Source organism: Rhincodon typus, chromosome 20, assembly GCF_021869965.1.
Source record: "Rhincodon typus isolate 14 chromosome 20, sRhiTyp1.1, whole genome shotgun sequence".
Lineage (NCBI taxonomy): Eukaryota > Metazoa > Chordata > Chondrichthyes > Orectolobiformes > Rhincodontidae > Rhincodon > Rhincodon typus.
The window spans coordinates 30,496,792-30,514,680 of NC_063351.1; the positions used below are offsets into that span (position 1 = coordinate 30,496,792).

At 40.0% G+C, this 17,889-nt stretch overlaps 2 protein-coding genes across 2 annotated transcripts in view; one reads left to right on the forward strand and one right to left on the reverse strand.

The window, feature by feature from the left end:
• LOC109912025 (minichromosome maintenance complex binding protein) overlaps positions 1-13,570 on the reverse strand; it is a 31,926-nt gene extending 18,356 nt beyond the window's left edge. The window contains exons 1-4 of the mRNA XM_020511403.2: positions 13,436-13,570; positions 9,549-9,634; positions 3,814-3,954; positions 576-617 (exon numbers count right to left, since the gene is read on the reverse strand). Coding sequence (XP_020366992.1) covers positions 576-617; positions 3,814-3,954; positions 9,549-9,634; positions 13,436-13,493 — 327 coding nt within the window. The 5' untranslated portion in view covers positions 13,494-13,570. The remainder of the gene's footprint in view (positions 1-575; positions 618-3,813; positions 3,955-9,548; positions 9,635-13,435) is intronic.
• A 104-nt stretch (positions 13,571-13,674) lies between these two features.
• Positions 13,675-17,889, forward strand: part of LOC125485617 (SEC23-interacting protein-like) — an 18,389-nt gene continuing 14,174 nt past the window's right edge. Inside the window, exon 1 of the mRNA XM_048609200.1 lies at positions 13,675-13,855. Within this exon, the coding sequence (XP_048465157.1) occupies positions 13,735-13,855 (121 nt within the window). The 5' untranslated portion in view covers positions 13,675-13,734. The remainder of the gene's footprint in view (positions 13,856-17,889) is intronic.

The following is a 17,889-nucleotide window of genomic DNA, read 5'->3' on the forward strand; positions in this document are numbered from 1 at the left end:
ATCTTCAGGAATGCAATGGAAATGACACAATATGTGAAGGTCTTAAACGTTCCTTTTTCACAGTGAGTATGTACCAATTGAGCCAACATGTTAAGTATTTGTATTTACAATGGTAGTCATTTACAAACAAGAGCCGAAAGGAGGTGGAAAGAGTACTTTTAGAAAGTAAAGGGAATAGAACAATACAAGTGAGCAACAAACATTCGTAAAAAAAGTCTGTGACCATTGATAATGAAAGGGATTTCAGCATTTTTAAAAAAAATTGAAAATGTCCTTGTCTTCAGCATTCAGTCACCTTTACATATAACGCTAGCTCCATCTACTGTTATAAAGTAGCTGTGCACCTAGCCATTTTACAGCACGTCTCCATAATTGAGAAGATCGTTGTAGATGTTACTGTTTCATCAATCTTACATTAGCTAAAACATTCTGTTTCTAGGACAGCAGTTGTTTGTTCCAAGGCTAACTCGCCCATTAATTGTATTGAGAAGTTACAAACGCTAAATCGGTGGAATTTGGTGCTCAATATGCAATTGCCTCAATGAACAGGAAAAGTTTTAAATACAACTACTTACTCCACACTCAGCAACATCTTTATATTTTCCAAAACGTAGAACCTATCAAAAAACAATTTAACAATTTGAAATCTTTCAATGCTGGAGAAATATTAAAAACTAATTGGAAAAGAAAGCATATACTATACAATACAATGTAGAGATGCACATGCAGTCACAGTCAGCCAAAAAGCCAAATGATAAGCGTGTATGGATCAAATACAGTTCAATTAAACAAGCGAGTTTCCAGTATTGTTTAGGACAATTTTTTTTTGCTGGGGTGCTTCAGTGCATATAAGTGTAAGCTGAATCTATTAAAATTTTCAGAATATAATCCAGTAACAGTCCAGGAATGATGCAACCAGGGTTTTCCATTTTGGATTAACTCACAAAGGAGGTTTATACTAAGATGATGCTTCAGCTCATCTGATCTCACCATTCCAGAATTTCACCTCTCCATTCCTGCATCTTAGCATCCAGTGATTTCTTTAAAAAGCCTTGACTACCCATTCTCGTAATCCACTCCAGCTAGTCATCACCCTCTGCATAAAGAATCCTTTCTGAAGTCTGTCTTAAGTATGCTCATCACTATCCTAAGGCCCTGCCCTTTTGGCCTGGTATCCTAGCACATAAAGGAGCATAATTTCAGGTTTATCACCTCCACACCAATTACTATTAAATGACATTTTGTACAGATATTTAAAGTGTCGAAGGCAAAGAACAATTCTGCTTGAAAGAAAACTGTTCCATTTTTTACAATCCAAAATCTCCAGGAGTCAGCCAATTAACTGAAGGCAAATATTGGTGAGCAATGATATCAAGTCCTAAAAACTTTGGCCCAATTCGCCAGATTTACGCATGGAGATTATACTCGATGATTACCTGGGAGGTAGGGAAATGCTCAATAGAGAATAGATGGGCTGAAGATAGCCACTGATGCAAACTCACACAGCTTGAAGATGTATCAAAGTCTGAATCCCTTCAAAGTTGTAAACTAAATGATCAAATTTAAAGAATTCAGACTGGCAATCGAAAGTCTCTCATTGTAATATAACAGTTTTTTGGGGGGTGGGGTTGAAGATAGGAATGTATTGATGGCAACTATCAACTGGGTAAGTTTCAGAGTATTAGAGATTATTGTTAATCCATATGATCCATGCCGGAATTGGTACCTTCACTGATCTGGCTTCCCAAATTGAAGTGTTCCAAGCACCCCAGCAAACCCAGCTCCTGTGTGCTATTAAACCGATATTCTATTACTGTGAAGAATAGGAAGTGGTTATGGTTTTAAACTTCATGGTTGAACATATTAATCCCTAAAAAAAAAGAACAAATAGATACTATCAAATTAAAATTGGAAATCTTGTTTTTGAACTTTGAATTCACATTTAATGGTTCTGTAAAAATCTTTGCCTTAATAGGTTCTACTCAACTTCTTACTCAAGATAGCATAACACATCAAGATCAAACATCTGCGCCACATAAATAAACCATAAGACTTTCTTCCTGTAAAGGAAACCCTCTTTCAACCAAAAGGACGGAAGAAGAAAAGTATTCGAAACATTCACATTCTTTGCAGTCTCATCCCAAATAGCAAGGAGTGGAAAATCTAATATAATTGGCGAAAAATGTATGTGGAGCAGAAATCGTAAAGCCTTGGTAATTTATGAGAGGAAAGCTGCTGATCAGCTAAGTTATATCCTACTACTTGACAATATGATTAGCCACAGAATTGCTAGTGTAGCAGCAGACAATGAAGAGCAGCTCAGCAAAACAAAGAGAAAAAGCCCCTTTTTTGCACCAGTGCAACACAAGATGGTTTTCATTCAATATAATCACTTGTTCGAGGTCAAAAAGAACTGTTAATTTTGCTGCTCTGGACCATTTACAACCTCTGGACAGGAACGGTTCAAAATCTTAAGACTGGTACATGATACATTCACATCAAAAATCATTGAGCACTCAGTCAAAATTTATGATGATGCAGAACTGGATGTGATAAATTTAATGCTCAGCAAACTGTTGCACTACACTGCTTATGCATTTCTGTTGCATATACAGAAGACATGTCCTACAAAAGCAACAGCAAACAAACTGTCAGAGGTACTAACTCTGGCCATCAGTCTGTCGAATGACAAAATCTCAATCACTTCATATCATATCTTTTCTCAGTGGTCTGTGAGGAGACCAGAATGAGGGGAAAATACAACCAAAAATGTGCATGTGTATTGTATAAAACATGATATTTGTCAAGTCCAAAATATATATGAGCTTTGGATGAGGATTGAAACTCAATTTAGAGCTAGAGAATACAGATGATTTATGCACTTTAGACCATTTCCCTCCATTTCTCAAAAACAAGATTCCAATTGATTATAGAAAGTACAAAATTTTAGTGTGAGGCAACATTTACACTAATTCTATACTTAAAGAACTTTTTATTTTCAACTGTGAAGGAAAGTCTACATAGGCCAGTCCAACTATGGTGACCTGTAAAAGGTTAAAACAGACATCATAAAAAAAGAAACTAATGGCCAGTGATACTAGAGATTATCAATTACATTATTCCTCTGGTAAGTAAACAACCTGTTCAGTCAATTCTCAAACTCCGTCTTAAGGCAAAACATCACTTCATTTACTTTAGACCACATGTGACCAAAAGGTAAACAAACAGTTTGGAAGTATGTCTTCAAAAGCCTTGTAGGGCTCAAACTAACAAAGTATGTCCTATGATGCTGCTTGGCCTGCTGTGTTCATCCAGCCCTGCACCTTGTTGTCTCGGATTCTCCAGCATCTGCAGTTCCTACTATCTCTGAAAGTATGTCAACATTTTGTTTTTAAAATAAAACTTGCACAATCATAATGTTTATTATGACACAGAAGTCAAAGGCATGTGAAATTTACCAGGTGGGCAAAAGCAGGCATATGCTTTAAGGCTCAGGGGACCAAGAACAATATCTGATCACAATGGAAACTGAAAATTCCAGACTATCATCATAATATTTTGCAATGTGCTTTTAGCTGCAAGTACAGGCTATGCATGAAAAACATTCCACAGCAGCTCTTTTACTTCCAAGTTAGAAAATTCACAAAAATTTTAATGTTAACATAATAACGTTCTCGTGAAATCTCAATAAGTGAAATTTGAGAAAGTTGACTCAATTGGTAATGGAGACATGGCCTGGCTTAATGGTCATCATTGATTATATTACATTTAAGAGTTGTCTCAATGCATCATTTCCACATGTAAAATACTTACTCTAGATTTGGCAGATGTCTCCACAGTTTCATAAATTCCCATATAAAACTCTGGATCAAACATATCCTGGATCATACAGCGGAATTTGACCAAACTATTTGGCTTCAAGTAATGCAGTGGAACATCATTCAAGGAGGGCACCTATGGGAGAAATTGTACTTCAATCAAATCATTCATAAGGAATCCCATGTTAGCCATCAAAGTAAAAGCATTTCTCATTCACTAATTTTCATGCAAATCATGAGCCTTTGGAATTAAGAAGTTACAAGACTCTCCTAAGTAGGGGACACAGCTCTTTCTGTGTACCTGTTCTACTCCACTGTACCTTAAATTTAATCAGCACAAAACTAACTCTGCTGCTGACAACGTAACGCTCAAACATTAAGGCGAAATGCATTCAATGCCTTCTAATGCGACCAATGTGAATATAAAGCGGTATGAAATTTCCTTTGTTAAAATGGTCTTATTCCAGTAGCCCAAGTGTGATTCAGCTGATTTCATTGGAAGATTTCACTTCAGTTATACAGTCCTGGTTAGATTACATCTAAAGAATTGTGAACAGTTCTAGGCACCCCACCACTGGAGGGATATTTTGCTGGGCAGGGAGTGAATGCTCCTTTACCAGAAAGATACTTGGACTCCAAAGATTAAACTATGAAGTGAAGTTACAACAGCCAGTGTTAACTCGCTGGATTTTTGATTTGATCAAAATTTTAAAGATATTAAGTGTAACAGATTAAGTTGGCAGAGAGAAACTCGTTCTGCTGGTTGGGGAGTCTAGGAGACACAGCCAGATTTTTCAGGAGTGAAGTTTGGATGCAGTGAAACACTAAAAAGGATGGTAGAAATCCTTGCTGGTAAGGCCAGCATTTATCATCAGTCCTTAATTGCCTTCAAGAAGGTATTAGTGAGAAACCTTCTTGAGACACTGCAGTCCCTTTGGTGCAGATGGATCCCCAGTGATATGAGCAAAGGAGTTCCATGATTTTGAACCAATATGTTTCCAAGTCAGAAAGCTGTGTGGCTTGGAGGAAAATGTGCAGGTGGTGCCGTTTGTATGCATCTGCTGCCCTTATTCTTCTTGGTGGTCACACATTTGGAATGCGCTGTTGAAGGAGCCATTGCCGCAGTGCATTTTTGGATGGTACACACTGCTTCCATTTTGTACTAGCAGTGAATGAGACGTACACATAAGGTAGTGGATGTTGTACCAAAGTTAACAATAGGATATGATATTAAGGGACATGGGGCAAAATCAGGTATCTGGAGTTCAGTTACAGATGAGCCAATGATCTCACCGAATGGCAGAGCAGGTTTGAAGATGAAGTGATCTACTCCTCTATGTGTTCCTAAACAGCCTCTATCAAAAAGATAAAACCACTTTGCCCAATGTAAACGATCGTTAAGCTACATCAACAATAAACAGAAATTAAGTGTTTTAAATATTGTTTCAAAACACATTTTAGGGATGCACGCTATAGTACTAAGTAAATGTCAGATATGGAAAACATTTACTCACACGATCAAACAAAAATAACAGTCCAAATTATATGTTACAAATAACATTAATGGCAACAACACTAACTATTGTGTAAACTGCACAGCAACTTGTGGCAACCAAGCATGAAAATCAGGAATCGAAACCGAAAGAACTGCGGATGCTGTAAATCAGGAACAAAAACAAAGTTGCTGGAAACGCTCAGCAGGTCAGGCAGCATCTGTGAAGAAAAAAATCAGAGTTAACGTTTGGGTCCAGTGACCCTTCCTCAAAATCAGGAAGCTGTAGCATTTTTCCAGAAGTTGCACCGTGCCAGTAGTGCACTGATAAATGAATCACTCAATTACATGGAGTGCAAGAAGTAGGGAGACTAGCAGGATATACTAACACTAAACTTGTTGGGGCTTGTCTATTCAATGCAAGTGAATATTTAGTATGGGAAGCTTAAGTTACTACTAAACAATCTCTCCACTCAATTAATTGTTAGAAGTGTGGAATTTCTCATTACTTCAGGTTTTAATTATTGTTGGGAACATTAGAAAAATAAAAGTTTGTTTCAAATGTCGTAAATTGATATTTCTCTTCCTTAATCCCATGTTTCTCTCCTTTTAATTTCACTTTCTGTACGTGATAATGATATTTAATTAAATATTCTAACTAATACTTCCTGCTTCAGAAGCCGCATGAGTCAGTTAGCATTGCTCAGTTAAGACAATACACTATTGCCACCCTGGTCACACAGATCCCGGGTCCACGAAGACGGTGTTGTGAAGTGGATTTCTAATCACCACAAGCTCCAGTGAAAAAATCCACATAAAGGTTTTGAGTAAGTGCAAGGTATTTCGTAAGTGACCACAAATTCCCAGCTATTATTTGAATTGCACAAGAAAAATATTCGAACGAATGTTAACCCTTGTCTAATATTTGGCATTAGGTAGCTTGAATCAAGTTGGTAAAATAGTCAACGCTTCAGGGAGCGGAAGGAGAGTTTTCAAATCTGAGGTTTTTTTCCCTATTCGTTTGTGGGACGTGGGCATCACTGGCTGGCCAGTGCTTCTTGCCTATCCCTAATTGCCCTTGAGAAGGTGGTGGTGAGCTGCTTTCTTGAAACGCTGCAGTCCACCTGCTGTCGGTTGACCCACAATGCCATTAGAGAGGGAATTCCAGCATTTTGACCCAGCAACAGTGAAGGAACAGGGATATATTTCCAAGTCAGGATGGTGAGGGGCTTGGAGGGGAATTTGAAGGTGGTGGTGTTTCCTACGTCTGCTGCCACTGTCCTTCTCGTGGTCGTGGGTCTGGAGATCTGTCTAAGGATCTTTGGTGAATTTCTGCAGTGCATCTTGTAGATAGTACCCACTGCTGCTACTGAGCGTTGGTGGTGGAGGGAGTGGATGCACTGCTAATCAAGCAGGCTGCTTTGTCCTGGAGCTTCTTCGTCCTGGTGCTTCTTCAGTATGGTTGGGGCTGCACTCAGCCAGGCAAGTGGGGAGTATTCCATCACACTCCTGATTTATGCTTTGTGGACAGGCTTTGAGGAGTCAGGAGGTGAGTTACTCGCCACAGTATTCCTAACTTCTGACTGGCTCTTGTAGCCACTGTGTTTGAGTGGTGAGTCCAGTTAAGTTTCTGATCAATGATAACCCCCAGGATGTTGATGGTGCAGGATTCAGTGATGGTAACACCACTGAATATCAAGGGGTGGTGGTTAGATTGTCTCTTATTGGTGATGGTCATAGCCTGACATTTGTGTGGTGCAAATGTCACTTGCCACTTATCAGCCCAAGCCTGGATATTGTCCAGATCTTGTTGCATTTGAACATGGAGTGCTTCAGTATCTGAGGAGTCACGTGCGGTGCTGAACATTGTACAATCATCGACGAACATCCCCACTTCTGACCTTATCATAGAGGGAAGGTCATTGATGAAGCATCTGAAGATGGTTGGGCCGAGGACACTACCCTGAGGAACTCGTGCAGAGATGTCCTGGAGCTGAGATGATTGACCTCCAACAACCACGACTATCTTCCTATGTGTCAGGTATGACTCCAAACACCAGAGAGTTTGTCCCCAATACCCATTGATTCCAGTTTTGCCAGGGCTCCTTGATGCCACACTCGGTCAAATGCGGCCTTGATGTCAAGGGCTGTCACTCTCGCCTCACCTCTGGAATTCAGCTCCTTTGTTCATGTTTGAACCAAGGCTGTAATGATGTCAGGAGCAGGATGGCCCTGGAGGAACACAAACTGGGCATCACTGAGCGAGTTATTGCTGAGCAGGTGCTGCTTGATAGCACTGATGACACCTTCCATCACTTTACTGATGATAGAGAGTAGACCGATGGGGCAGTAATTGGCCAGGTTGTATTGTCCTGCTTTTTGTGTACAGGTCATATTTGGGCAACTTTCCACATTGCCAGGTAAATACCAGTGTTGTAACTGTACTGTAACAGCTTGGTTAAGGGAGCGGCAAGTTCTGGAGCACAAGTCTTCAGTACTATTGCTGGAATATTATCAGGGCCGTTAGCCTTTGCAGTATCCAGTGTCTCCAACTGTCTCTTGATATGACGTGGAGTGAATCGAATTGGCTGAAGACTGGCATCTGTAATGCTGGGGACTGCTGGAGGAGGCCGAGATGGATCATCCACTCGGCACTTCTGGCTGAAGATTGCTGCCAATGCTTCAGCCTTATCTTTTGCACTAAGTGCTGGGCTCTTCCATCACTGAGGATGGGGATACTTATGGAGCCTCCTTCTCCAGTGAGTTGTTTAATTGTCCACCACCATTCACGACTAGATGTTGCAGAAATGCAGAGCTTACATCTGATCTGTTGGTTGTGGGATCACTTAACTCTGTCTATCACTTAGAGATAGTAAGAACTGCCGATGTTGGAGTCAGAGGTAATGCAGTATTGGAGGAACACAGCAGGCCAGGCAGCATCAGAGGAGTAGGAAAGTTGACGTTTCGGGTCCACACTGTGTTATCTCTGTCTATCACTTCCTGCTTTTGCTGTTTAGCATGCAAGTAGTCCTGTTTGGTGGCTTCACCGGGTTGACACCTCAGCTTCAGGTATGCCTGCTGCTGCTCCTGGCATGCCCTCCTGCACTCTCCATTGAACCAGGATTGATCCAGTGGCTTGATGGTAATGGTTGAGTGGGGGATATGCCAGGCCATGAGGTTACAGATTGCACTGGAGTACAATTCTGCTGCTGTTGATGGTCCACAGCGCCTCATGGATGCCCGGTCTTGAGTTGCTGGATCTGTGTGAAGTCTGTCCCATTTAGCATGGTCACAGTGCCACACAACGCAATGGAGGTTATTGTCAATGTGAAGGCAGGACTTTGTCTCCACAAGGAGTGTGCGACAGTCACTGGTATTGATACTGTCATGGATAGATTTATCTGCAGCTGGCAGATTGGCAAGTAGGAGGTCTAGTATGTTGTTCCCTCACCACCTTCTGCAGACCCAGTCTAGCAGCTATGTCCTTTAGGACCCCACCAGCTCAAACTTAGTACTGCTGCCGAGCCACTCTTGGGTGGGAGATTTCAATGTCTACCACGAGAGTACATTTTGTGTCCTTGCCAGCCTCAGTGCTTCCTCAAAGTGTTGTTCAGCATGGAGGAGTACTGATTCATCAGCTGCGGGAGGACGGTATGTGGTAATCAGCATGAGTTAAGCAATTCAGAAAGAAAAGAATGCTAACAACTTCTAAAATGTTTTAACCTAAATTGGAGTCTAAATCACAAGTGACACTGTGGCAAAGACTAAAAGGAAAGTACTTGTGGAATTTTTTTGTCACAAAATCATAGATTTTTGTCTTGAAAGAAAGTTACAGTTATTAAACAGTGAAATACATCACTGGTTGTCTAACTCTGTCTGGTCAATGTAATTAATGGAGTACTGGAAGCAACACTACGTTTTTAAGAAAAACCACAGGTTTCCAAAATTGGTGTCAATAATGACAGTTGTGCCACCTGCACCATTTTTCTAATCCTGACTTATTTTGTATTTATTTGCTCCTACAATTGTGTTACTATGGCACAGAACTCAATGTTTTGAGGCAAGACTAGAGGTTTTGCTAGACATTTGTGAAAACAAATAAACAACTTTGTTAACAATAATTCCCAATATTTTGAAATGGTTTTAATTCCTCACAATTACAAACAAAGCTTCATTTATACTGCCATTGTGTTTAAACCAAACTATATAATCAAAACCATATTTATATAATCACCTACCCAACTTGATGCAGTCGTCTCTTTTAGCTTTTCTCTGAAATATTCAATCACTTTTTTCTCCCATTCACCACCGGCACCATTCTGAACTGCAAAAGTAAAAAATTCAATCAAACCCCATATTTGAAAAACATTTCCACACCCACAGTTTGATTTTCGTAGGTTAAGTGGTTGGTGAGGTGAGTCAGAGCTGCTGGCACATGATTTATAGAGCACCCAGACGTAAAAATGTCACATGGCCCTTCAGAAACATCACCAGGCAAAAAGACAAACAGAAACTTCTGGAAAGCAAGAGCTTTTCAGGGAGGGGGGTACCAAACATAAGTTTTAAGTAAAAAGTGGAAAGGAATTGAGATTCAGGGAGTGTGACCTACAGACCATAAAGCATGGCCACCAATGGGAGTTAGGAGGATGGAGAGTTTAGGGATGAGAAGGGAAAACCACAAAGATATTAAAACATAAAGGTGGAAATGTTGAATGGAAAATAATATGGGACTGAGCAGCAAAACAGGAACAGGGACCAACTGTGGAATATGATTTGCACAGCAAAGATTTTGGTGATCTTATACCAGGGAGGGAGGGCCATGAGAGTGATGTTAAGACATGACTGAGAGAGTTTCAACAGCATATAAGTTGAAGGACAGGTGATGGTAAAGAATGTAGGGATCTTTTTGATGGAATGATTGTAGAGATTTGAAATTCATCTAGGGTTTACATAAGACTTGAAGGTTGCAAACAGCACAATTCAAATCGACAATGCTCAAATGCATTATCAATCCCCAAGACCTTTGAAACAATTACCCTGGAGTGTAAGAAGTCACCAAGGACTGGCTCCCATGCTGATGTTCAAAGAGCTCTTAATATATATTAGCTAAATTTCCACAACTCGAGGTTTCAGGAAGGCAGGATTCTCATTCCCCAATAGACCCTTGAATATAGCTCCTCATAACTACTCTCCAGACTCTGCAAGGGTGCACTGGACCAAACAATTGTACTGATGGAGATAACATTGTCACTTCTATTGAATGATTTGTCCCACATACACAGCTGTTTCCCAATCACTGGGTCCTGACAGTCCAGGTGAGATGCAACAAAACCAGCAGAGAACCTTGAAGACACTAAAGCATTCAGATATTTTCCAGAACAGTGTAAACCAAGAATGTGACACTAAACTACACAAGTCAATATTAAAGCAGGTGACCAAAAACTTAGGCAGGCAGGTTTTTGTACAGATGCCAAAAGCACAGCAACTAATAATCATGAATAAGTAAGAGACTAGAATTCAACTAGCATGGATATCTGATGAATAAACAGGATTTGGTGCAAGAAATGAAATGGATAAAGGTATTTGAATGACCTCAACTTTATGGAAACTAAGACGTATGCGGCTGACCAGAATTAGGTTGGAATTGTCAAGACTGGAAGTACTAAAGGCATGGATGAGGGTTTCAGCAACAATGCACTGAGACAGATCAATCAGGCAATGTCACAGAGGTAAAAATAAAACTATTACAGTGATAACTTCCACGTGTGGTGAGAAGCTCATCTTGTGGTCAAATTTGAGACCAAGGTTGCAAACATACTGGGTAATCCTCAGATGGTAAATAAAAACCGAAAAAAAAACTACAGATGCTGTAAATCAGGAAAACAAAGTTGCTGGAAAAGGTCAGCAGGTCTAGCAGCATCTGTGAAAAAAAAACGGTTAATGTTTCGGGTCCAGTGAGGAACGGTCACCAGACCCGAAACGTTAACTCTGTTTTTTACCTTCACAGATGCTGCCAGACCTGCTGAGCTTTTCTAGCAACTTTGTTTTTAACCCTCAGATGGTTACCAGGTGAGGAACGGAGTGGGTGAAAACCAAAGATCATGGTTTGGTGTCCCTAAAATTTAATTGGAGGAAATGTCTATTCATCCAGTACTGAATATCAAGCAAGGTACTTTATACATAAAAAAGTTACAGACCTCAGGACAAACTGGTCCTCTTACAACTTCTTTAGTATTATCACAGTATGAATCACAGAAGGTAGGTCTGCAGGTACAACAAGTAATTAGGAAGGCAAATGGAATTTTGTCCTTCATTGCTAAAAGGATTGAAATAAAAAGCAGAGAGGTTATGTTGCAGCTGTACAAGGTGCTGGTGAGGCCACACCTGGAGTACTGTGTGCAGTTTTGGTCTCCTTACTTGAGAAAGGATGTATTGGCACTGGAGGGGGTGCAAAGGAGGTTCACTAGGTTGATTCCGGAGTTGAGGGGGTTGGCTTATGAGGAGAGACTGCGTAGATTGGGATTATATTCATTGGAATTCAGAAGATTGAGGGGGGGATCTTATAGAAACATATAAAATTATGAAGGGAATAGATAAGATAGAAGTAGATGTTTCCACTGGCAGGTGAAGCTAGGACAAGAGGGCATAGCCTCAAGATTAGAGGGAGCAGATTTAGGACTGAATTGAGAAGGAATTTCTTCACCCAGAGGGTTGTTAATCTATGGAATTCCTTGCCCAGTGAAGTAGTTGACGCTACTTCAGTAAACGTTTCTAAAAGAAAGGTAGATTTTTTTTGAACAATAAAGGAATTAAGGGATACGGCGAGAACGCGGGTAAGTGGATCTGAGTCCACGAAAAGATCAGCCATGATCTTATTGAATGGCGGAGCAGGCTCGAAGGGCCAGACGGCCTACTCCTGCTCCTCGTTCTTATGTTCTTATCACTTGTATCAGCTCTGATCACTGATCTACAACGGCTTTCTGTTAAACAACACACATCCTCATTTTCAAATTTCTCTGTGACCTCTCCCATTCCTACTAGTTTAATGTCCAGCCCCACAACTGTCAAATAGCCATGCTAATCAAATTCTAGTCCATGGCATCAGCTGCTGGCATCTGTGGAAAAGCCCGCCTCCTTAAGCTGACCAGTTCTGCAAACAATACATGCACAACTTATGAATCACGACACATAACATTGCTTATACTTCCATTATTAAATGTTTCTTCAATGTTCCAAAATAATCATTTAACTATTCAAACAATTAAAAGTTCAGAAACATATTCAACAAAGATTTATTTTATTAAGGCCACTCAACAGACTCACTTTAGTAGAAACTACAATGTGAGATCTAACAGTAACAAAAACAGATAGATATCAGTCAGGAAGCACAGGACTTGTCAAAAGTCCAATGCCAGACTATATTCATCATAACGATCTTTCCAGGAGATTGGAAATTGGTTGGTTATGTTATTGGCAGGCATTAAATTAGTTATTTGGAATATATTCTATCATTTGCGTAAATCAACATGTATCCATCTACTGAAGGAAGTCCCCTACACGTGCACAAAAGAAATGAGCTACAGCATAAAACACGGCTAAATCTTCTGATAGTTCGATAACTTGCAATTTAAAGAAAATACATTGAACTATTTAGGAATACTGAAAAACGTAATGCCAGATTTCCATAACTGTCTCCACCCCCATGGAAATCAGCTTGGTCTTTGATCTTAAAGGCTTGTTCTCTAATTGTACAAAGCATATTATAAAGCCAATGGTTTTAAAAGTAGCTCACAGTTTAAATACTCTAACAAGCAATCAGCTTACAGAAAAGAATTGATTTGCTGAAGCCTTGCCTTTTGATCGGGGATTGATATAAATACTTAAGCTGTAAAGTTCAATTTTGTCTCCGAATTGAAGTTTAAAACCCTCTGTAAGAAAAAGAGGGTTGTGTGTGTGGTGGGGTGGGGGGAGGTGGTTGGTGGAAGGTTGAGGAGCTGCTGAGAGCAGAGCTGGGAGTGGGAGGCCTGCACAAACACAGCAATCGCGGACCAGGAAAGGAAGAACTTGCATATAAAAACAAAAATAAAGGCGATTAGGCAACAGAGGAGAAAGAAAGCAAACTCACCAAAAATACCCTGCACGGCACCTAGAGGGTCGTTGACCCAGTCGTCAACACACGGCATGTTGAGAACTTGCTGCGGGACAGGGGGAGGGGGGGCAGGGCGGGGGTTGGGGGGAGGGAAGAGACCGACAGCGATGGCGGGAAAACCGCGTCATTGACGCAGCCGCTGACCCCTGACTCGTTCTCACGCGGGCTGCGCCGTGACGTCGGAGGGCCGGTTTGACCTCTGACCCCCCGCGTCCTGCCCCGCCCCTCATCCGGCTCCGCGGAGCCGCTGGTTACGTGTCGGTGCCGGAGTAAAGATGGCCGACAGGAAAAGCGGCACCAACTTGCTTTTCTCCTCCGACACCGAGTTCAGTTTCCCGGTGCCTTTCATCCCTGTGAGTCAGGCACAGGCGGCGGACAGCAGCCTTCTCTCAGCGGGTGGGTGAATGAATGAGGCCCGCGGTTGTGTTTGAGAGGATGGCAGACAGACTCCCCGGCTCGGGGGGGGGGGGCGATGTCACTCCAGGGGCGACATCTGGGTCCTTGAATTTCATGTTGTTTGGTTGCGAGGGGTTTGGTGTCAGTGATTTGAAGTCTCATCGAGAAGTGTTCAGTTCAGCCGTCCACAGGGTTTGGATCCTTTTATCACCTTACACGGGGCGAGGAAGGAGGTTGTATCACTGAGCATTCTCTGGTTTGAGCCTGACGTGTACTGAAAGAAAATTGAGTGGTCCGATCCTAATAGCAGGTCTATCAAAAAGTCAGCAGTTAAAAATACGACTGATGTAACTTTAATCATTCGGGCTTAGACTCACTTGTGGTTTGTTTTGCTTGCCTGTTGTGTTTGTAGCCCAAGCTACTTTGTGGCGACCTGTGTAATGTGTATGGCATGTTTTTATTTTGTTGGAAATTAACATTCTGCAACTGTTTTTGTGTGATGCCAGATGCCGGAGTTGCTGTACTGGCAATTGTAGCTTAGTAGTAGAAGATTCGCCTCCTGAATCGAAGATTGAACATGTAAATCCCTCTCGGGGGACTTGAGCACAAAATGCAGTTTGATGTTTCAGTGCAGTACTGATTGCATCCTACACTAACAGTAGGTGCTATCTTTTCCGTGGAAAGATAAGCAGAGACTTCACCTACTCTCTTAGATGCATGTAGAAAATCCATAAAGAAAATCAAATAAGTTTTCACTGCCAATATTTATACTTCATCTAATACCAAGAATGAAACAGTTTTATTGTTATCAAATAGCTGCTTGTAGATCTTTCCATTCTCTATATTTACTCTGATATTTCCTACATTACAGCAACAATCCCTTTTGAAGGAGTTTAATTGACTATAAAGTATTTTTAAGTCTCCTGAGGTTGTGAGAAGTGCCACATGAATGCAAGACTTTCTATTAACATGTTTTATTTTGTGAGTGCACAGTGCAGATGAGCTGGATGTACACGCATTAGAACAATTGAAATTTGAGGCCAAGTTTTTATATTAAGGCTATCCTCAAACAGATGCACAAACAGTAAATTTGACTCCTAGAACTTTAGAATTTTACAGAAATGCCAAAATATGCTCAAATTGTGGAAAGGTGTTTAGGAAAGTTATTGATTTAACTGTAGATGATCATCCTTCTTTTGGTAAATTTTGAAGCCTTGCCCTTGCATGAAGTCATAGCATTAACATTTTCTCCTCTGGTAGGAATTAAAGTTTACTAGTAAAGCTACGTTTTTGATGTATGTGTTTTAAATAGATACTTTGTGATCCAGTTATCATAGTATTTTTGGTGTTTTTGAGCAGTAGAAGGCTCCATGTCAATTTTCGGTGAATTTTGCTTCTGGTAAAACATTGCAGCATTGAACTTAGAATTAAGTTTTAAATTTAAAACTTAATGTTCCCTTTTGCTGTTAGTATTTTTTTCTGTTGTGCATTTATTTGAATATTTAAATTATAAAAGACCTGAAATACCTGAGAATGTGACATTATATATAACTTCTAAAACATAGTAATTGTTCCTATTGGAAGCAAGCACAGCAGCCATTCTTTGCCAATACAGTTCCTTGAATGTTAAGGTGAAGAAGTGTAGTTAATCTGGGCTTTGGCTGTACTTGAAATATGAATATGGGCCACAACATCAAGATAACTTTGGTCATCCTTGAATATCATTATATATCTTTAATCTGAACAGTCAGCCAGGATCTTGGTTTTAATGGTTCATTGTATATTAGTAATGTTATTCATGTGTATTCATGAGCCATGTCTTTGTGTCATTTTGGACCTGTGCAATGCCAATGGTGGTAGTGATGGAAGTATAGGGAGCAATTAGTTTGAATTTAAAGAGAAGACACTTATTACGTAACACATTTTGCTTTTGGCATAGCAATGAGCTTAGTGATCTAATTCCCCAGATATGGACCCATTTTAAGCTTCAGTCTGTGCTTGAACCAGATTCCTTATGCCCTGAATAAGTATTGATGGGTGAGTGGTAGTGGGCAAATTTGACTCTATACTTGGAGGAAGAACACTAAGGCCAGTGTGTTAGTTCAGAAGTAGTCGCGACTCTTTGACATTAATTTGCATGTGAATGGACGAGCACTAACTTGCATGTGTCTTTAGTGGGTATCTACCTGTGTTGACCTCATAATATTCCAGATCTTTCAACATCAAGTCTCCAACTAAGATACTGTTGAAAGGAAGCTTGAGGAAGAGCAGGGCAGCTAAATAGCATCTTCTGGTTTTTATTTTTAACTGCATGTCCGGTCACTGGAAGTTGTTGTTGGATTTGCTTTTTGATAAAGTTAAGCACTTGATCATCTGGAATTTGCAGTAACAAGAATTATCATGCTATGATGTTTGTTATTTCTCAAATTGTATTTTGCATTCTCTTGAACTTACGACAATTGTGCTATTGCTGGAATATAGGCATCAATTTCATTTCACTGCGATTCTTTGTGAGCTTGCTTTTAGGTTGGTTGCGCTTGTGTTAATTTTATTGAATTTGTCATCAGTTGTTGCAGGGATCAACATCTTTGTTATGAAAACAACTTCTGAACTCAACACTATAAATAAATGTTATTGTTTTTGGATTTGTGTGACAATGATCTGTAGCTGAAATGTAAGAAGAAGCTGAAAGCAGATGTAATCTAAAGAAAATGCTGATGGAGGTATAGAGTATGTTTTCATTTGACTGTTGTAAACTTATGTATTTTCAGTTGAAAAAATGGCCAGAGACAGTTTCATTTTATGAACTTGCTTAAAAAGCAGAAAGATCTGTTTTGGTATGTGTGTTTTGCTGAAGGGGTGTTTGTAACTAACTTTTTTTAAATCAACTGGTTAGCTTTTAGACATACGTATCATAGTGCTGCTTTCAAGGAATGTTAACAATTTGATTCTGAAGTGTTAATAAAAAGGAATTCACTTTACACAAGCAGTTTCTTACCAAGGTTGTGGGATTAAAGTTACTTTTTAACAAAAATGCCTTGAAGCTGTTGAAGTGTTAGAATCAGTCACTTTGGGGGGGCGAAAAGCCAACAAAACTTTGTTTAAACTAAAATAAAACTTGTTTCCAATGTAATGTCAAATTGCAAGTGCTTTTACTTTGAAAGAGTTTCTTTGTTCGAGTTGTTAAACTTGCAGAATTAATGAGTTGAGTTGTACTGTTCCCATAAGAATTCATACATAATGATCCCATAATGTAGGAATTCTGTTTGTAAAGGGATTTCAGAGGTCCTCAAAAACTTATTCTTACACCCCACTTGCCAAATTTTCCAGCTACTTTTGTTTTCAGTTCTCATTATACAGTAGCATTAGGCTTAGAGACGTGGAAAATGGGGAACAAGTAAAGCTTTTGATCCATTAAGCCCACTTCACCATTCAGCATGATCACGGCAGGTCCACTATCTCAACGTTGTCTCCTTGCTGTCTCTCCGTATGCTTAGACACCTTTAGTCCCTGGAAATCTATCTTTCTTACCAAAATAATATTTAGTGACTTGCCCTTCACAGCCTTCTATGGTGGAGATTTCTACAGGTTGACCACCTATTGTGTAAAGAAATTTCTCCTCAGTTTGAAATGGCCTACTTCCTATCCTGAAAAATCCTTGTTTTGGAATCCCCAAAGCCATGGAAATATCATTCCTGCATCCAGTCTGCCTGCTTTGTCGGAAAGAAGTTGCATTGAGATGCCCCCTCATTCTAAACTCCAGAGAATACAGTCCCAATCATTCTTCTATGGTAAATGTATAAAAATGGTGGCCATGATTGTTTTGCCCAAATTAGTAAGTTTAGATTGATTCATACATTCATCCAACCAATTTCCTTAAAGTTTTGTAAAGACTGTACCTTTTTATATTTCGGCATTTTTAACTGTGGACTGAAATGGGAAAATGAATGTTTTTGTTCTTGGTTTTAAAACAAAGTTGCTGGAAAAGCTCAGCAGGTCTGGCAGCATCTGTGAAGGAAAAAACAGAGTTAACG